Consider the following 18469-nt stretch of genomic DNA (forward strand, 5'->3'; position numbering starts at 1 on the left):
TCCAGCTGTTCAATCGGATGTATCGTTTGCGATGGTTTGTGGAAGTTGACGGTGACTTTATTCAATAGCCGCGCCCGCCGCGATATACAATATGCGAGGTGGCGTAATCGCTTCAAAGCGTCGGCTCGCTTCGGCCCACGTGGCATGTGTAAGAACACAATAGCGACTGCCCGAGTCTCCATCAACATCACGTCCCGAAGTCGTGCTTCTTCGTGTTCATCAGTGGCCCCTCTAGCTCTTGTTTATCAATTTTGGATCGGCGGTGATGGCTTTCGAGCCATTGCAGAGATATGGGAGCTCAAGGACGTTTAAACGCGCTGTGATTTACCACAGTCTTCACTACGCAGCTAGGCGCCGATGTGTTCGAGGGAGAGCCTTCACTTCGATGTCAAGATGGAGCGTGTCGCGGCAACCAGACTTGTCCCCAGTCAATTAAGATAGTCATGATCCTACGAGCCTCTCTACTGGTTCAAACTCTCTAGACCAACCGAATCATTAATGAAATTGCTAACCTTTCGAAGTTCACTTGCGGAACAGAAATGTTGAAACTCCTCCAGACATGCCCTCCAATAGCACGGCACACTCCGGACCAACAGTTATGCCCTCGTATCGCTCTCCCCCGATCCCCATACAGGCAGCGTCAAGCCCCGTCCTCACAGATCGACGAGCTCAACCCTGGCAAGGAGCGCCCACCGTGTCCCACTAAGTCAAACCACTGTCAACAATAATCTGGAGGAACCCAATTGCCAGACGTAGCATAGCAGCAGCTGTAGTGGAGGCTTGGTTGACTAAGGCTTGAAGTGCGGTGATTGTTGCCTTGATCGTCTCCAAGAATTCATTGACTTGACGGCCTGGCAATTGTGTTAACAGTGTGGTATCGAATTGAGAGGAGGCGGAGATGTACCTTCCACGGCAGCAGAGTGCTCGGGAGAGATTGGCAAGCTGTGGACTGTGGCGATGAGAGCTAGCAATAGGACAAACATCATTATCTTCTCCATATTGAAGGTCGTTGACTTGCTTCGAGAGGTTTGATGGGGTGTGAGTGGTGTTGCCGAAGGCTGTACAGAGAAAGGTTCTCAGCTTCAGTGAAAGGGAGAGATGAGTCTTATATGTTGGTCTCGGGTCAGTTTGAGGCACGGGACATGCAGCTGTCGCTTCACGAAAACCCAATCGTTGGTGGTGAAGTCTTGCATGTTCCCTACGCCAAATCCGGTCTACTCCGTGCGCATCCCAGCTGACCACCTTCAGCGAAGTGGATGGACGCTTAATTCGCCCTGACGGCCACGGCATTACTTGTACTTACCACGAATGGGTAGTGGAACTGTCCATTCGCGTTCGTTGGGGACATCAGTCTGGGACTTTTGTGACGAGAGCCTTAGAGCTAGTATCCTAAGGTAGATAGCTAGAGCACGGACCGTTCAATCACAAGCTGGCGCCCAATCGGCCCATGTCACAAATAACCTGATCATTCGTTGCTCGTCTGTCCACTCAAGCCACGCCGCTTGTTCGATTGATCTCGTCTTAGCCAGTCAGGATAAGAATCTGCAGGACAGAAATCGTCTGATTCACAACAACGCCCGTCGCAGCGGGAATACGGCCGGCCAATGCTTGGAGTGAGCTGACCGCGTCCTCGACCAATTCTCCCACTTGCGCGTCGACTTGACGTGCTGTACTCCTGGTCGGACTCCGCACATCACATAGATCAACAAAATGTGTACCTTCAATGGTAGGAAGCTCGGGAGAGATTAGGCGGCTAGTCACTGCGGCGATGGCAGTCAGCAACAGGGTAGGATCTTGGTGTTAACCATGTTGGAGGCAGCGGTGACAGCTTTTGCGTGTAAAAGTCGATGATATTGTGAAATGCACAATCTTTGCCCATGGACACTGGAGCTGATGGTCTTTGTATGCCGAATTCTGTCGATTCGGGCTGCCACAGCGATGACACTCCCTCTGTACAGTTTGGCCAGTAGTCGGTGGTGTGCTGTCTCGAATTCGCTTTCCCGCGCCAAACCCGGTCTGCTCCGTGCGCGTCCCAGCTGATCACCATCGCGGCCTTGATGGACGCTCGCCTCGTCCGAGTGGCCATCTCGTAGCAGTACTTGTACTTAGCGCAAAGCGATAGTGGAGCTGACCAACTGGGCTGATAGGATGCAGCATTTCTTAAGCTATAGAGCTCATGCTCCGAGGATCCCAAGCAGAAGCAGCAGCCGATGGCTGACCTCTCAGTACCAGAGCGCATATGACTCTAGGCTGGGGAGAAGTGTCTGACGAGATTCAAGATGTCTCTTAAGTACATGCCTGGCGGTTGGCAAGCCCAATGTACCAGTACCAGCCATGTCCTCATATGTGTCGGCAATCTTGTGCAACCCGTAGCGCATACCAAGATCATGGAAGCCAAGAGTGGTGAGCTCGTTGGCCTGGAAGCATTGAAGCCCACGAACCGGTCACGCATGGGCGTTATCGTTCACGCAGATAGCCGTCCAGGTTTCGCACAAGAAGTCTCTGTCATCGAGGGACTTGTGTGCTATCGGGTGATCCGCCGCGCTTTGAGGTGGAGATGGGATCCTGCTGTGATGCGTTAATGTACCGGACCGACTGTCGCGTGCAGGGGAAGGAAGCTAGTATTTTGCAGCTTTGTTTGGTTTTGATGGATGCACGGATGCCGCCGAAGATAGTTGAGAGGTTGGGTTTGGGATGAGGAGTTATTGTTATGATCCAGATTTTGTGGTGAGGTGAGGTGCACCAGGAGGGCGGGAAGAAAGGCAAATGATGTATGGTGCGGATGATGTGCTGTGGATGTACCAGTGGCGCTGTGTGCTGGAAGGTCCACTGGTCAGAACGGTTGTTCGCGGTACATGTACTTGTCCAGTGTCGGTCATTGCTTCGATCACCCTTCTACAGTGACTCGGCGAGGCGGCAAGAAGTTCTATCCCCACTGTCCGTCTTTCTCAGCCATCTCATCGACACGGCATATTCTCTGCCATGCTCCAGATTTCATCGTAGTGCCAGCGAGTGGCAGCACGCCCCTTTTGGGCATTCGATGCCTTGTAGGATCGGCTACTTTGGCATCGTGCATCGTAGCTCCAGTGAAGCTTGTGCTTGGCATGGAATGTTGTCGCCATGCGTGTTTATGTGGCTGGGCAGTTATTTTGTACCTGGCTCAATAGCGGACATGATGAATCTCAGTTCAATACAAATTGCTGCTGGAGCAGTTGCTCTGGCTGCACAGTGATGCGTCGCTCGCTTCGCAAGTCCGCACCATTATTGGAGGACACCTTCCACAAAAGCCCTTCAAGGTTACCATCTGCTGTGACATTGTGTCTCGGGCGCTGTCAGACACGTTGCTGGCTGGTTCCAGCCTGGACTATCGAGTCAAGCAATATTATTAGTGTACAGCCGTCAAGTCAATCGGACGCTGTTTTATGCCAGATGTCGTCACGCAGGAGCTTGCAACGTGACTAGAGCTTCCATAACGTCGCGGGTGGATGCCGTGGCGCCTATCGCAGAGCCTAGCGGCAGGTCGTATCGCCCTTACAGCTCATGGCGCCTGTGGTGGACTCGTGGTCGGGCGATAGACTCGTGGTCGGGCGATAGACAGGCAAGCTATGCCTTTCAGAAGGTCAACGGCGAACAGCCAAGCGATTATCGTCTGGCCGATGAGGCTCTCGACAGGGTAGCCTTGGTCGGCACTCTTCGCTTGCATGCAGCCGGTCCGGGCAGACGGTACTCCGGGAACGCTTCTTTGTGTGGAGGAGCCGATTGCGCAGAGTCGAGTTGTACAACGCCGACGAGATGTTGCGGCAACCAAATACGACCAGTGCGCGTGAGCGGACACTGTGGCCGTCGGTCCAAGAGTCGGACTACGATGTGGTCAGAAGCAAGTGAAAGACGTCGATCGAGGATGTTGTGTAGCGTGTGAGTGATCGTCCCAGGCGTTCCATAAGTCATGGCCAGAGGGCGAGTCATTCGTTGACGGTATCGTCATACCTCAATGCTGGGTCTTCCATCGAGGTCTGGCGACTTCACCACGTTCTCGACAAGAAGCGGCCGTGCTACGATGCTGTTGCATTGTGCAGAGATCGAAGCAACCATCTGTAGACAATCAGCCGTGCACTGCAACAACACTCTCAGCTGACCACGCGATGCGCAGGAACTGGAGACTGCACCGGCGCTACCATTTACGATGCAGGTAATGCATCGAGCCACGCGACTCATGGGCAGGAGGGAAAGTTCAGCGCCACATTCGCAATGTCATGCAGGCATCGAGAGCAGTGAATATCATGTTGCGTCGGTCCAGTGACTTGTTGGAGCATTTGAATGTCGCCATCCCGTCATGCTGATGTTGTGAGTGTGACTGCGCGTTGGAACAACAGCTGACTGAATGGAGAGACGGAGGCCAGGCAACCACGCCAGGAATTCAATTGGAAGTCACCCACATCCGGCTTTACCTCGGGAAGGAACGAGTCGGATCGCGTCCCATTTTGCACCTTCATGACTCTAGCAGCAAGCGACGTGGACATGTCCGTCGGACCCAGCAAGCCCGCCATGCAAGCACCGCCGGCGACGGCGACGACTACATCACATACCGCCTCATCAGCACCGCCCTATCCTCCAGCGGGCTACTCTCCACTAAACCTGTCATCACCGGACGAGCCGCGTACAGCAGCGGCTGCCATCGCAACTGCAAATGCCGCGCTGTCGCAACACCACACGCCCACACCCAACAATGCATCCCTCGGCAAGAAGCGCAAGGCCAGCGGGCAGCCGGGCAGCAGAGGAGTCGCCAACTTGACGCCCGATCAGCTCGCCAAGAAGCGTGCAAATGATCGTGAAGCGCAGAGAGCAATCAGAGAGCGGACGCGGAACACGATAGAGGCGCTGGAGCGGAGGATACGAGAGCTGGAAAGTCAGCATCCATACCAAGAGTTGCAGCGCGTGGCACAGGAGAGGGATCGCGCGTTGGCAGATTGTGAGGAGTTGCGAAAGAGACTTGGATCCATTGCAGGGATCGTTGGGGGATCGCAACGCCCAGACCTGAATGGTGAGTATTTCACGTTCGATGACCTGATATATACCTCTTTACTCACAGACAGCGGCGCAGAACTCGCCGCCTTAACAGCACAGCAACCTCCGCTTCCTACCAATCAGCAGAATTCGCAGAACCAGCAGGCGTATTCCACTTCGCCTCAAGGCCCGACATTCGAGCAGCAGCAGCACATTCACCCAGAACTTCGCTCGCCTGAGTCTTCGCATATCCAGACGAGTCCGCCTAGCCGAACGGCAAGCACTGGACCTGCTTTTCAAGCTGGGGAAAGCACGCTCCGAAGGTGGTCGCCTAGTCTGAACCATCCACCTGGTCCACACTTCGCCACTACGAATGGCGTCCAGCACGACCAGCGACCGCCGTCAAGCTCGCATGTGCAACAGCATACGCCGAATGGAGACCGCCATGGCCTGAGCTTCCTTCTGGAACCGAGCAACAGCACTTCCTCCGCCACCCAATCCTGCCATTCACCAGCGACACCGGAACAGCCCATCTATGCTCGCCTGACGAATGTTGGCAGGGCCTCTTGTCCACTCGACTACCTACTCATCGACTTCCATCGGAGCCGCACGAGAATGCTTTCAGAAGGCATGTCCAAGTTCGACGCCATCGGCCCAGACTATCCTACCTTCGCCGCTCTAATCGATCCAAACTCGCCCGAACGAGAGCATCAACATCCCGTCTCTGCCCTGCTCGTCGACATGCTATCGAAGTTTCCCGACGTTGCAGAGCTACCCGAGAAAGTCGCAGTTCTGTACGTCATGTTCCTCGTCCTACGTTGGCTTATCTGCCCATGTGCCGACTGCTACGAGCGCCTCCCGACGATGTGCCGGCCGATCCAAGAACAATACGACAGGACGCATGCCTGCTGGTTAGACTACCTGCCCTGGCCACACATGCGCAAGACCCTGTGTACAGGTGAGCGGGAGGTCCACTTCGATGACTGGTTTGTCCCCTATACGAAGACAATCTCACTGAACTGGCACATGGGAGATGAATACGTCCTGGTCCCGGCTGGGGATAACGAGCGGCCGTCTCTGAAGCTTAGCCCGGCTTTTGAGACCCACCTCAGGAATTTGTCGAACTGGAATTTGGGAAGTGAGTTCCAGCGGCAATACCCGGAGTTCGTGGACGAGACTGTGAGGATCAAGGATAACGGCGATTCTTAGGAGTAATTCATGGAGGAGACTATCCATTCAGTGGGCTCTTCTGAGGGAACGAGTCTACTGTGATGGCTGCTAGGAGAAGATACATCAACTGGAAACCACGCCATATCGATGCCGTGGGCGGGAAAACAAAAGGATTACGGGATGACTTGACGAAGTTTTGAAAGTTTAGCGTGTATAACATTGGGGGAAAAGTCGCTCTGTGTGAGTATAGAACACGAAGGCGCAGGTTCAACAAGGACGTGGCTCAACGAGAAGATGATATGATTACTACGGAAAAGATTATGACTGAGAGAGAGAACATGACGAGAGTGAGGAGCAGCGCAAGTGACTCGCAATATGCATTGAGCCAACGCAATCTAAAGGCTGTCGCGCCGTGCAAGAAATATGGCTACACTTAAGATCCGTGAAGCGCTGAGAATCCATGTGACACTTGGAGGGTGAGCGGAGCGAATCACAGTAGCAAGAGGTGTCAGAAGCTTTTCACAGCACCAAGTGCCGCAAGAGGACGTGGCGAAGGAGGAGCGGAAATGCGAAAGTGAAGACAGCCATGTCATGTGGCGGGCGTAGCTTGCGTTGCTACGACATCTATCGAGCGCACGATCCAGGTTCTCCGACTCTTCTCAACTGCATCCTGTGCAGTCATTCGCCCACTTCCCATTCTACTCCTGCTGGTGCGCGAGGCACCCGGTCCGCTCCAGGAGCATCACCACCTGTGCAGAGTCCGCCATCTTGTGCCATTCCTTCTCCACTACGAAGTTGTTTCGCTGCAGTCCCCACTCAACGCATCGCTTCCGCTGCTTCTCAGTCAGGAGTCTCTGCGCCCACAAGTCCACGGAGTTCAGCGCAATTGTCTCCATGATGTTGGCTGGTAGCTGGCTTGCGACCGTGGTGTCTCTGTAAGATCTGTCGGGCCCGTTGCGCTGGTCGAGACGGTGCTTCCAACTGCCTTCCTGGTACTTGACGAAGCGCTCGGGGTTATCATCGCGCTTCACGGAGAGGTGGAGCTTCTGGAGCTTCTGCGCGACTTCTTCCGGATCGATGCCGTCGCTGCCTTCACTCATTCCGCCCTTGCGGTGTGCCTTAAACACCATCTTGGGCGTTGTGGGAGTGTTGGTGACCTCTGTGATGGCGACCAAGGGCTCTCCAGCAACTGCATCTGTGTTTGCTGTCAAGGTCGCTGCGTAGGTGCCTTGTCGCATCGTTCCAGTGGGAGACGTTCGAGCGCCGCCTGTGATGCGATTCGCTGGAGTCACTGGTCGCGAGCTCGCCTTGTGGTCGAACAGTGGAGGTCCTGTATACACGCCGCCTCGGACCTTTGGCCCGATCGCAGTTAGGACTCTGGCTGCGAGAGTGATGCGCAGAGATGTTTGCCAGAGCTCAACACTGCAAGCACCGTGCTTCTGGATGACAGCACGTTGAACCTTCTTGCGAGCAGTCTCCAGCTCTGATTGCTCCTGCTCTCCATCCACAGTGAGAACAGATCGAATGCTGGCACGTCTGTCGCCTCGTGATGCTCTGCGCTCATGCATACGCTTCGAGGCGTCGCCACCTGTGTCTGCGGTCCCCACTTCCGAGTCGTTGATGCTGAATTGATCGGCTAGCATAACCTGTTCGCGTACAGCCTCTGCCCTTCCGAGCAGGTAGAAACCATCTCGACCAACATCAGGCTCGTTCTCCCAATCGATGCCTTGTGGCTTGTGGCCGCCCTGCACGTACGTCCCGATTGGTGAGCTTGGTGAAGATGCGTTGATGAGGTTGATGAGCTGGCAGGGAAACGGGTGCTCCTCGAGTATGTATGAAAGCCAGAGCGCACCGGCTTCGTCGAGTCCGATATTGTTCAGGGTGATGTACGGAATCGCTCGCAGACCGCATCGTCTCTTCAGATGCTGGCCATCGATCATGCCACTGGCCTCTGGCAAATCACCCGATTCCGGCTCCTCACCATCTTCATGGCTTGACAATGAAACGACAGACCTGTCGCCACTCGCCGACATATGCTCGATTGGTGGTTCTCTTGTGTATACCTGAGCCAGAATTTCCAGAGCGCGCGAGCCGAGCGGGTTGCCACTCAAGTCGAGTCGTCGCATCTTGCGACAGTCTCCGAAGGAGCGCAAGAATGTTTGCCATTGACGTGCCTCCTCGTCGTTCGCCACCTTGATCGCGTTGTTGCTGAGATTCAGGGTCTTGACATCGTGGCACGCAAGCTTGATGGCAGGCGCCAGACGCTCCAGAGTCGCAGTAGTAATGGCATTGTCGGAAAGGTTGAGATCCTCAAGCGCTACGCCGGCGGTGAAGGTGCCCTGTCATACTGGTCAGCTATCAAGTTCACTGCGCGCGACACCACAGCAGAAGACTGTGGATTTTACTGCCAGCTCAAGCACATTACCGCCTCGCGATACGTACCTTCTCCAGTGCTCTCTTCAGCCCATCCGCCATCGCGATCGCGCCTTCGTCACCAAGCTGCTTCGACGGGATCTTGATATCGAGGTGGTGAATAACGACATCACCCGGCGAACTGCTCTGACTGCTCACGACACTGCTACTGCTCTGCTTGCGGGCCTTTGCCGCCTGCTTCTCGGCATCCTTCTGGGCCTTGTCCGCCTCCTTCTCGAGATCCCTCCCAATTATGCCACCCAGCTTCACGCCCGAGTTCGGCCGGTTGGTGAAGTCGAATTTGTTGGACTTACCCATCGTACTGTCCGTGTCTGAGTCCGAGGGATCGAAGGTGGTGACCGAGTGGTTGCTGTTGATCTCGGCGAAGGAGCCAGGCGAGGAGATGTTGCCTGTGAGGTAGGGGTGGTGGGTGATGCAGGTGCGTTTGCTGTCGCGGCGGAAAGGAGAGCCGACTGCGGCGCGTACTTTCTTGATGCCGCGACGGATAGGGGAGTCGTGTTTCATAGCGCGTTGCGCGGTCGCTATTGCTGTGGTGTCAAGGTTGTTGTCGCGGATCTGGTGTGACGATTTGAAGTGAAGAAGCAGGAACGCGGGCTTCTTCCTCCTGCAGCTTGCCGCGACGCATTGATGCATTCACAAACGGCAGCCGCGCCAAACAGACCTCACCTGCATGGAAGGCCATCGAAACCACCTGGGCATTGTGGGAGATCATCACATGCTGCGTAGTACAATGAAGGGTGGAATATACGTAAGAACGTCGATTGATATACCAGACAGTTCTTGTGAACGACCGCGCATAGATACAACATCTTGCGATCGTGCTTGTCAAGCAGCAAACAGCCAACGCATGAAGTAACTTGGTGCACTTGGCTTCGTTGACTGCATGTGTGTGTATCACATGTGCCAGAGTCATAGCGACTCACTCGCGGGTCATGTGGCCAATATCAGTCCTTCATAACTCACATACCAAAAAGCCTGTGACTGGCTCCCGAGTACAACTCGACGGCATCTATGCTCCCCAACGCCTTACTTCCTGTGGACTCGTCAACTCCCCTCTGGACCTGTCGACTCAGTCCGCACATGGCCTCCTGCTCGGACAGCCAACACTCCCAAACTTCCCTCACTCCATCTATCCTTCCCACCTTCTCAAACCGGTCTATCTACACATGCCCTCCCGCCTCAAAGACCAACACTCTGCAACTTGAGTCCATGCACGACAAGCTCGCCTTCCCATTCCATCAAAGTGACTATCTAGGTATATCATGCCCAACCAACACGTACACGTTCCAAAGAAGGCAGCACCGATCATCCATCCAACACCACTGCCCCCCAGCGCTGTAACGGCTGAAGTGGACCAATCTCCCTCACATGTACTCACCCCAGCGTCATAGGTAAGGTATCTTCCGAGAACCAGCACATCCTTTCGTATGCCCCGGCATCCACCAGTACAAGCCACCTCATGCTGACTACCTAGGCATTGTTGGTGCATGCTCACAGCACTTGAGCCTCGCATGATTGCACCTCAACATCGATCCACCACACCGGTACCTCACAGCAAGGCTCCCAGTCCTTGCTGCTCTTGCTGACAGCGCAGCATGGTAAGTCAGGTCGCGCGGCCCGATGCCTGTGGATTGCGAAGAAGTTGAACCATGTCCATTTTCCGGAAAGGGTTCTGTGGCTAGTACTCTCGGATAGTGTTCCCGGGGTGCAGGTGGAGCTGGAGCTGGAAGGGACGCCATGTGGTCAAAGTGATAGGTCTACGAGGACCATCTTGGCATCGGGTCGAAGAAGTACACCATCACGTCAGCCAATGGATCCTGGTCGCGGGATGGAAAGACACGCACACTACCGATGTGCGGAGGATTCGATGTGGTTCTGATAGATAATATGTAGTATGTTCAACGGCGCTACATCATAGCTAAGAAATGTCGAATAATGTCTGTCCTCCAGCTCTTCAATTCTGATCTATATGGAACATGGGGTATCTCTTCATCTCATCCTCTCTTCATTTCACCCTGACATCTATCGTGGCGGGGGCGAATTCATGATACCAGATAGCGGCCCAGAAGGCTTCACTCGAAGCTTCGTGCGCAGCGAGCCTGGCCCTCCGCCAAGGTCGCCCCAGGCAGCGAGCACTTCTTCCCCGGCACTGGTGATACTGATTAAGCTACCGTGCTGGTCAATTGCCTCAACGGTGTTCAACCTGCAGACAGGTTTGGCAGAAGACACGACCTTATCTGCCTTGCCCGTCTTCGTTCTTTGCTCGGGACTCTTATCGGGCTCTTGCTCCGGCACGGGTTTCTCGGTGACGATGATGCCATTTGATTTGTCGTCGGTGGGGACGGCATACATTGTGCTTTGTCGCTTGTTCTCCACTGGCTTCGGCCGCGCAATCACCTGTATGCGTCGGGCTTTGCCCGCGGGTGTCCAGTTGGCTGTGGCTGCGCTGAGTGGCTTTGGAGCGGTGGCAGCGTTGATGATGTTTGTGAAGGGTGAGACAGGACTGTTCCTGACGCCAGTTGGAGAGGATGTGAGCTGTGACACAAGGGTAGTGCTGCGTTCCAAGTTCGCTTGTGGGTATTCCTGTTCTTTTTGTGCCTTCTCTACAGTCCCTGGAAGTGGAGGTGGGGCTTCCCCGTTCGTCACGGGAAATGGGTCTCGCAGAGTGTTATTTCTCGATGGTAATGCCGACACAGGGGAGACATCTCGAGGCTCGTGGTCATTAAGGGAGACAGACGACACTTTGCGTGTCAGTTGCGATACCGCCGAGAAATTTCGTCCGTGATTGAAGCGGTCGGGGCTTTTCTTGGGCACAGCAGGCGGTTCCGCCTCTTCGACCACCGGAGAGGGCGGCATGCTTGCTGGTCCGCGCTTGCCAAACCTTTGCATGGTCTTCGGCATTGTGTTGAGTGGAGGTGGAGCGCCTTTGGTCTCGATGAAGTGCTGGACCCTCCTCTTGATCTCTTCGTCGGATGCGAATGATCCTTGTTTCATGGCAGGCCTGACGTTGACGTTGCTTGTAGTTCCAGCGGACGCTGGAGAATAGACCGTAGCCGGCAACAGTTCACCGCTGGGACGTCGAGAAGGTAACAAGTCACCCACAGGTGTAGTCTCAATTTCTGGAGGATGAGACGCAAGTGGCTGCGGCTGAGACATGCTCAAGAAGCGTTGGATGTGGAATGTTTTGTCAACTTGTTCCTTGCGGATCTGGCTCAATCGCCTGCGCATGTCGGGCGCACTCTGCGATGACGTCGGTGAGCCGACAGATGACATGGAACTGTCACGTTGCTCGTCCTCTCGTTTCCGCAAAGCTTTGAGAGCCCTCAGCTCAGCAGATTCGGTGCGCTTGGCCAGTCGCTCCTGTTCGGTCTTCATCGCTAGCTGATAGCCCTCGGTAAAGGACATTTGCTGCATCATCATTCTTTTGCGACGCATCAGATCCAGGAGCATCATCTCCTCGTCTGTCACTGCCATCATGTGCGCGGCATCGGAAGGAACGCTGCTGCTACCGCTGTCGCGCGCGTCTTGCTGCTCTTGGTTGGCTGTGATACTGCTGTCAGTAGTCTGCGTGGAAATAGTGAGGCCTTGGAGTTTGCGCAATGCGACTTTGTCAGCCGTGGGCGGGAGACTGTCCTGGGAGGTGATGGGAAGGAGTTTTGCAGGATATGCGGCGCTTGGAGTCTTACTGGATGTGTGTGAGGCGTCCTCGCACTCATTTTGTTGTGCATGATCTGGTGGAAAGCTTCGCACTTGTCGGAGGTGCTCCCTTTCAGCACCTGCCAGGTCCTGGACCGCTCGTGGTCGTGGAAATCTTCGAACACCAAGTGCTGATGCAGAACCAAGGAAGATATTTCGGTCGTCGTAAATGCTGTCCCTAATAGGCGGCAACGAAGGGCGAACGCTGTCCACCCGCTCATCACCTTGACCTCCATCGTCCTCGTCAGTGTACTCCGATTCAGACACCGACAGTACACTTTGATCTGTCGCCAAGTGTGAGTGCAGTCTGACGTCGCTTACGGACTGTCGCGCGCCTCCAATATGCGAAGACTGTATGCTGTCCCACGACCGGGTGGTTTCACTCCTGTGGACATGGCCTCGCTCTTGCACTGGTTCATGCCGATAGCGCGTGTCTTGGAGATGCTCCAGTGAACGTGTCTGATGCTGGTGGTCATTGTAATCCACCCTCGAAGCGTGCCTACTTGGCGGTAGATAAGCTGAAGGTAGGACATCTTCCGCAGGTAACTCTTGAGGCTCCGGCGATGGCTCCTTGTCCGCTTGCACCTCTTCCTCAGACACATCATCTTCATCTTCATCGTTGTCTGAGAATGCGTCGAACCAATTTTGAATACCTTTCGGAGGCCTCCGTACGTGCGTCTTGTGCTGGTCGAAGATATCCTCGTCGAAAACCTTGCTCCTGCTGCCTCTGCCGGCTGTCCCGGAAGCACTTGTCGATGGTGGCAGGGACGGGGTCGGGTTGTGAGCTCTATCTGACTTGCGCATTTCAGAGCTTGATCCTGCGCCTGGCAGTGGTGGGAGTGGCGAGTTGGTGCGATCACTCAGTCCTGTTGGGGAGTGCTGAAATTTCGCCGGACTCATCAGTCGACCGGTCGCAGGCCTGGGCTGGGGAAACAGGTGTACCAGATGGAGCTTCTTTGGCCCGGATGAAGTGGGTCCTGTCGTTTTGCTGCTGCGTTTAGACACTTGATGTTGCTTCATTGCCAGAGACGAATGTCTGCGCGGTGGAGCCTCACGCAACGAGTCGAAAATGGTCGGGCCTCCCTTATGCAGGGCCATGTCGCGAACAGCTGATTCGGCGGTCTGTTGGCTTTTCATTTGCTTTGTGTAGGCAGGCGGAGGGTTTGTATGGTAATCATGTTCAAGCGGCCCCCGGGGAATTCTATGCGTGTTGGCTGGGATATGCTGACTAGGCATCCCGTACGAGTCGGGAGACCATGGCATGGTGCTTCCGTCGCTTCCATTTGACGTAGTGCCAGAAAGTTCTTCTTCCATGCGTGAGAAGGCGTCAATCGCTTTCTCCTCGTCGTGGATCGATTGCGTCGATAGTTGAAGCTCACTCTGCCGTCTAGAGCACAGGCGAAGACTGGCGCCACGTAGTCTGTCGGCCTTGATGGGCATCTTCTTCGGTCCAATTTGAAGGACCACGTTCGCTGCCGTGGTGTTGACATGCTCATGCGATGTGCCCGGGCTGCCGCGATTGATGAAACGCATCCCGGCTTTTACAACAGCAATTAAGCTCGACTAGGATGAGTCGTCCTCCCGCTCCTCTCCTGGGCCCCCGCGTCTTCTCGAACATGTCGGTTTCAGATGCAAATTGCACCTCGCGCGCTGCTCGGATTCCCGCTGGAGGCTGGGACACGTCGAAGCAGAAAAAGCTGTCACGACGACGTCGTCGCGGCCGAGCCGGTGTTATAGACTTGTCAAGGCGCCAGCGAAGAGAGTCATTTCGAGGCTGAAGGTCCCGAGAAGGCGGCGACGACTGCGATCATTAGCAGCAGCACTTCTTGAATGATTTCGTTGCGCATTCCCGAAGGATTCGTGTGATCGACGGCCTTGCAGTGTTGGACAGCAGGCGTGACACCAGTCGGCGCGCCCACTGGCAATCGACAGCGCGGAGACTGGCAGCAGACATCTCATTTCGCATCGTTCGCACATGGATGATCGGCCGTCTGGGGCTGACCAGCTGAATGAACGAGCGTGTATTCAACACCGCCCCTCACAACAGCTGCGAACTTACAGTGTACAGTCTGCACTCTTCGTCAGCAACCATCGAAACTTCATCTCCGTCTGCGGGCAGATCTTCGTCGGCATACTCGGCCGTCGAAGGAGTTGTTGTGGCTGCACGCTGTCGTTGGGGGTGGCTCTCTATCCCCCCGTCCCTGCCTTGGTGCAGTCAGGCATTCCCGATAGACCAACTAGCACAGTACCTAACCCAGCGAAAGTCGTGATGTCTGGGATACAAGCCAGTCATCAATGCTCATCATTCAGGCCCTGAGCAATGCTTACGGACGTATCGCACTCGCAATGGAGCACCGACTGGGCATCGAAGAGAGGTACAGCGCCACGACTTTCTGGCTCGGCATTACAGCGCGTGGTCCAAGGTTTCACATTCGTCATTGCAAAATGTCCCGATGCCGACACATGCCGAGCAGAAGCAACACCAACTTCGAGTTCCTGTCATCCCTTTGCCTTTATGTGGTCGATCACCACCATCGACTGGGCTGCATCTGCTATTGAAGTCTGATCCCACATAAGGCCTAAGCTTCCTTTACATACAGCCATGAACCCAGCTTCCCGCAAGGTACCCTCCTTATCCTGTCCTCAACACCAACACCAAGACACCACATTGCCATGCTGCGGATCCCTTGGAATAACGAATTCGACGTGCGATGACTGCAAAGCACCAGCCAAGCCATTCGAAGGCATAGAAGACTGTCTATCACTCTTTCCTTGGAGCATTCAATGGCCTGGGACGAGCAGCATGCCTTCAACGCGACTTACCTCGCGGCGCCTGGACTGTGTCGGCGAGGTCAGTATCTAGCTCGCCTTCAACGCGACTTACCTCGCGGCGCCTGGACTGTGTCGGCGAGGTCAGTATCTAGCTCGCCGTCAACTCCACCAAGACGCCGAGGAACTGGGACGCTGCTTCTAAGTTCTGCCTGACCGCAGTACCCAACGCATGATCCTGTCTGATCTTCATCCTGGAGTCTTGAGGATCATGCATGTTGCGACTCTCTAAACGTGCCGAGATCCGGACAATGCTACCCCTTTGATGCTAAAAAGACAACAATACGCTGGAGTACTCACCCAGTCGAGGAGAAAGACATTGAGTCGATGCAACGCCCAAGTTGGACCAAGGCGTGCGAAGACCTTGGCTATTCGAATCTATGCCATTGAATTGTTGCGAGATGCTCTCATACATCACCGTTCGCATGCCTCACAATGAGCAGAACTGCCAAGTAGCGTGTCGCAACGGACCAACAAGTCCTGATCGATTCTAGAAGCTGGAGTGCCCACGTGTACGATGCAAGGATGACCTTTGTCATGACGGACCGCACTACAACCAGGAACAGCACCGCGAGTCTAGATGCCAGAGATGGGGTTCCATACGTCCATCGTCCATTTTGGGAATATTGTATTCGCGGCCGCACGACGTCGTCTACATCATGTCGCCAAAGGTAGGTGATCCCTTTCCGTATGTTCCAGCTTTCGCTTGGAGGGCAAGCAACTGCTTGTGGGTCACTTGATACTGTATCTGCCAGCTGTCACAACGGTGCGGTGACATGAGGTCACGCAGCAGAGCTATTGCAAGAGAATGTATGCAACGCTCTGAGTGCAATCGTCCTGTGTACTCAGTTGCTTGAGAAGCATGGACGCGAATCTTTGGCCACATCTCATAGTGCTGATAATCAACAGCAGAAAGGGAAACATGCCGCTTCACTTGCACGCTGGGTTTCAGAAAGCCTACGCGCCTCTGCGCCTGCAGTCTCGGCGTCATTGACCACATACAACGAAAACATACAGCATCAAGAAAAATCAGCTGCCTTCTCACTCATCAACCAACGAGGTAACGACATCCATATACGCCCCAGGCCAAGTCAAGACAATCACAGAAGACCTATTACCCCCACCACTTCTCCATTCGTGCCATCGAGACCGGCAATAAAAGGATCCCCCGACATGACCATATCGCAACACTACCCTCATGAATCCATGAGTAGCTTCGTGCAGAAATACAAGCTGCCACTAATAGGCGTTGTGTACTGCTTAGCCACCGGCGGCGCTTTCTGGCGAATCTCGAGACAGCCGTGTAGCAAATCTATGAAGTGGGGGCAATACGAGACCGTGTTCAAGGGAACGACGCTGGCGGCGGTTGTGGGTGGGATTGCAGTGTCGGGTGGTGCGAATAGAAGACGGAGTGGTGAGCATTGGGATTAGACTTGGTGGTCATGACCTTTGACGATGAAGTCGCCAATCCATTGCAACAGAAATTCATATTTACAGTTTCGTAGAGACGTAGTACGTCCCTGCCTTGCCACTCCAGCTCACCGATCCTTCTTCGTAAATCAGCTCTTCAGTCTCGAACGCTAGGCAGGGAGTGCTGTTACTGCCGCCGACTTTCCTCAGCTTGGCGATTGCGAGCGGATGTAGACTCACCACTTGGGCGCCTGTCTTCAGGGAGTGGAGCAGCTTGCCGTATAGAGCGATGCCCGTATCTGTCTCCGGTCCGAACATGAAGTTATTGGCCAACACCAGGTCGACATCTGGGAGGAGAGCGTCGATGGTTGGTGATTGCAAGAAGTCGCCGTTGTACAGCTGGACTTTGCCTGGGCGCATGCCCCAGAGCATTGATCGGATTTGGAACTGTTGCAGGTGGTAGGAGCCGACCAGATGTGGATATGCTTCTCGCTCGATGCCGTGTGCTTCGCAGCCAGTCTCAAGGGCTGCTTGCATGACAGTGTTGCCAACGCCGCAGCCCAGGTCAAGGTAGACTGAGTTCTTGTTGACGCCAAGTTGCCTGAAGATCTTGGACACGAAAGCAGGTTGCATCTCTCCGTAGGCTCCTTCTCGACTCTTCATGTTCCTGTTGAGGTTGTCTACAAACGGCGAAACAGCACGGTCGTAGAGCTGCTCGAGGAAGTGGTGTATCATGGCGCTCGATGGTCGTGTGATCCGCAGTGGGCTGGCAATGAGACCATTCGCTGCTCCAAGCTTCTTCTCGAACAGGCTGCGCTTGCCTTGCTTCCAAGCATTTTCGAGCTCGACACAGATGTCGACCGGTGCATCAGCCTTCCCGGTGACCAGTCGTAGGATGACTTCGATTGTCCGAAGCAGATCGTCAATAGGCTGTAGACCGAGGTTGCCTTGCTTGCTGCGACTTGGTCTGCTTTTGTTTCTGGTGAGAACGAATCGTTCCGAGAAGCCCGATGGGTAGCGTAGCTCTCCTGACCAAGGTGATCCGGTGCGATTCCCAGGGGACGGAGTGCTTGTGTTGCTAGCAGAATGATGCAGCATGTTTATCCATGATACCGGAACCTGGTGAAGTGCAAATTGTAGCGGAGCCAATGCATCTGGGAAGGGTTCGTCCAGGTGCCTTGCTGGAGAGGCTAGCAGCTCGGCCGCTGTCATCGGGGTTGAGTCAAGCCGTGGACTTTCTGGTATCTTCGGGTATTGGGCTAGTGTTTCTGGAGTGACCCGTGTTATCACTGGCACAAGCTTATGCGGTGGCTCGTCCTTGAGTTCTGTGGTAGTTCGATACTGAGAAAGAAGTCGTGTGGTCACTCTCTGCACCACTGGCACAAGTTTGCGCTGTTGCTGGTCTTCGGATGACGGTTCTCTGCAATTCGTTGTTGTGCCAGCAGATGCCTTGGGATTGAAAGATGTTGGTGTTTTGGTACCAGCATCGTTGCGTGCCGGAAGCTGCTCAGTCGTCGCATTGCACGGCTTGTCGACATCAAGACCTGATTCCACAAGTTGCTTCTCGTGGACTGTCGGCCGAAAGCGTCCAGATGGCGAGCGTGCCTGCTTGCGCTTCCGCTTGTGGGTGTTCTGCATTCCTGAAGCTCAAAGCGGCAAACGAAGGATGTGGATTCTCGGGTTTTCGGCTTCGACTTGGGCAATTCTATAGACGTTCACTCGCGCGCGTGGCTGAGACTGTTCGAGGGTGTGCTCGACGCAGATATGTCGTAGGAGACACTCGCAAAGGATCTAAGTCAGTGTAGTGAGATGCGACACGAGACAAGACCATGTCTTGCACGTCTTGTCGGGATCGGCCGCGAGTCCAGTGAAGGAGATGTCTGTGTCAATGTAGAAGTGCAAACGATGTGAACCGACGTGGGATCCG

General features: G+C 54.7%; 5 protein-coding genes across 5 annotated transcripts; 1 reads left to right on the top strand and 4 right to left on the bottom strand.

Annotated features, from left to right (window-relative positions):
* Positions 1 to 702: 702 nt before the first annotated feature.
* CLAFUR5_06490 (uncharacterized protein) lies at positions 703 to 998 on the bottom strand (the record flags this gene model as incomplete). Its single annotated transcript, XM_047905638.1, has 2 exons — positions 703 to 851; positions 905 to 998. The coding sequence occupies 2 exons, from the start codon at positions 996 to 998 to the stop codon at positions 703 to 705; spliced, it is 243 nt and encodes an 80-aa protein (XP_047762470.1).
* A 3493-nt stretch (positions 999 to 4491) lies between these two features.
* CLAFUR5_06491 (uncharacterized protein) lies at positions 4492 to 6213 on the top strand (the record flags this gene model as incomplete). Its single annotated transcript, XM_047905639.1, has 2 exons — positions 4492 to 5041; positions 5102 to 6213. The coding sequence occupies 2 exons, from the start codon at positions 4492 to 4494 to the stop codon at positions 6211 to 6213; spliced, it is 1662 nt and encodes a 553-aa protein (XP_047762469.1).
* A 659-nt stretch (positions 6214 to 6872) lies between these two features.
* CLAFUR5_06492 (uncharacterized protein) lies at positions 6873 to 9240 on the bottom strand (the record flags this gene model as incomplete). Its single annotated transcript, XM_047905640.1, has 2 exons — positions 6873 to 8513; positions 8617 to 9240. The coding sequence occupies 2 exons, from the start codon at positions 9238 to 9240 to the stop codon at positions 6873 to 6875; spliced, it is 2265 nt and encodes a 754-aa protein (XP_047762044.1).
* A 1389-nt stretch (positions 9241 to 10629) lies between these two features.
* On the bottom strand, positions 10630 to 13836 carry CLAFUR5_06493 (uncharacterized protein; the record flags this gene model as incomplete). The annotated part of the gene is made up of 1 exon (XM_047905641.1): positions 10630 to 13836. The coding sequence occupies one exon, from the start codon at positions 13834 to 13836 to the stop codon at positions 10630 to 10632; it is 3207 nt and encodes a 1068-aa protein (XP_047762468.1).
* A 2787-nt stretch (positions 13837 to 16623) lies between these two features.
* CLAFUR5_06494 (Histone-lysine N-methyltransferase, H3 lysine-79 specific) lies at positions 16624 to 18180 on the bottom strand (the record flags this gene model as incomplete). Its single annotated transcript, XM_047905642.1, has 1 exon — positions 16624 to 18180. One exon carries the CDS (start codon positions 18178 to 18180, stop codon positions 16624 to 16626), a length of 1557 nt encoding a protein of 518 aa, XP_047761861.1.
* Positions 18181 to 18469: the final 289 nt, after the last annotated feature.

Source organism: Fulvia fulva, chromosome 5, assembly GCF_020509005.1.
Source record: "Fulvia fulva chromosome 5, complete sequence".
Classification (NCBI taxonomy): domain Eukaryota; kingdom Fungi; phylum Ascomycota; class Dothideomycetes; order Mycosphaerellales; family Mycosphaerellaceae; genus Fulvia; species Fulvia fulva.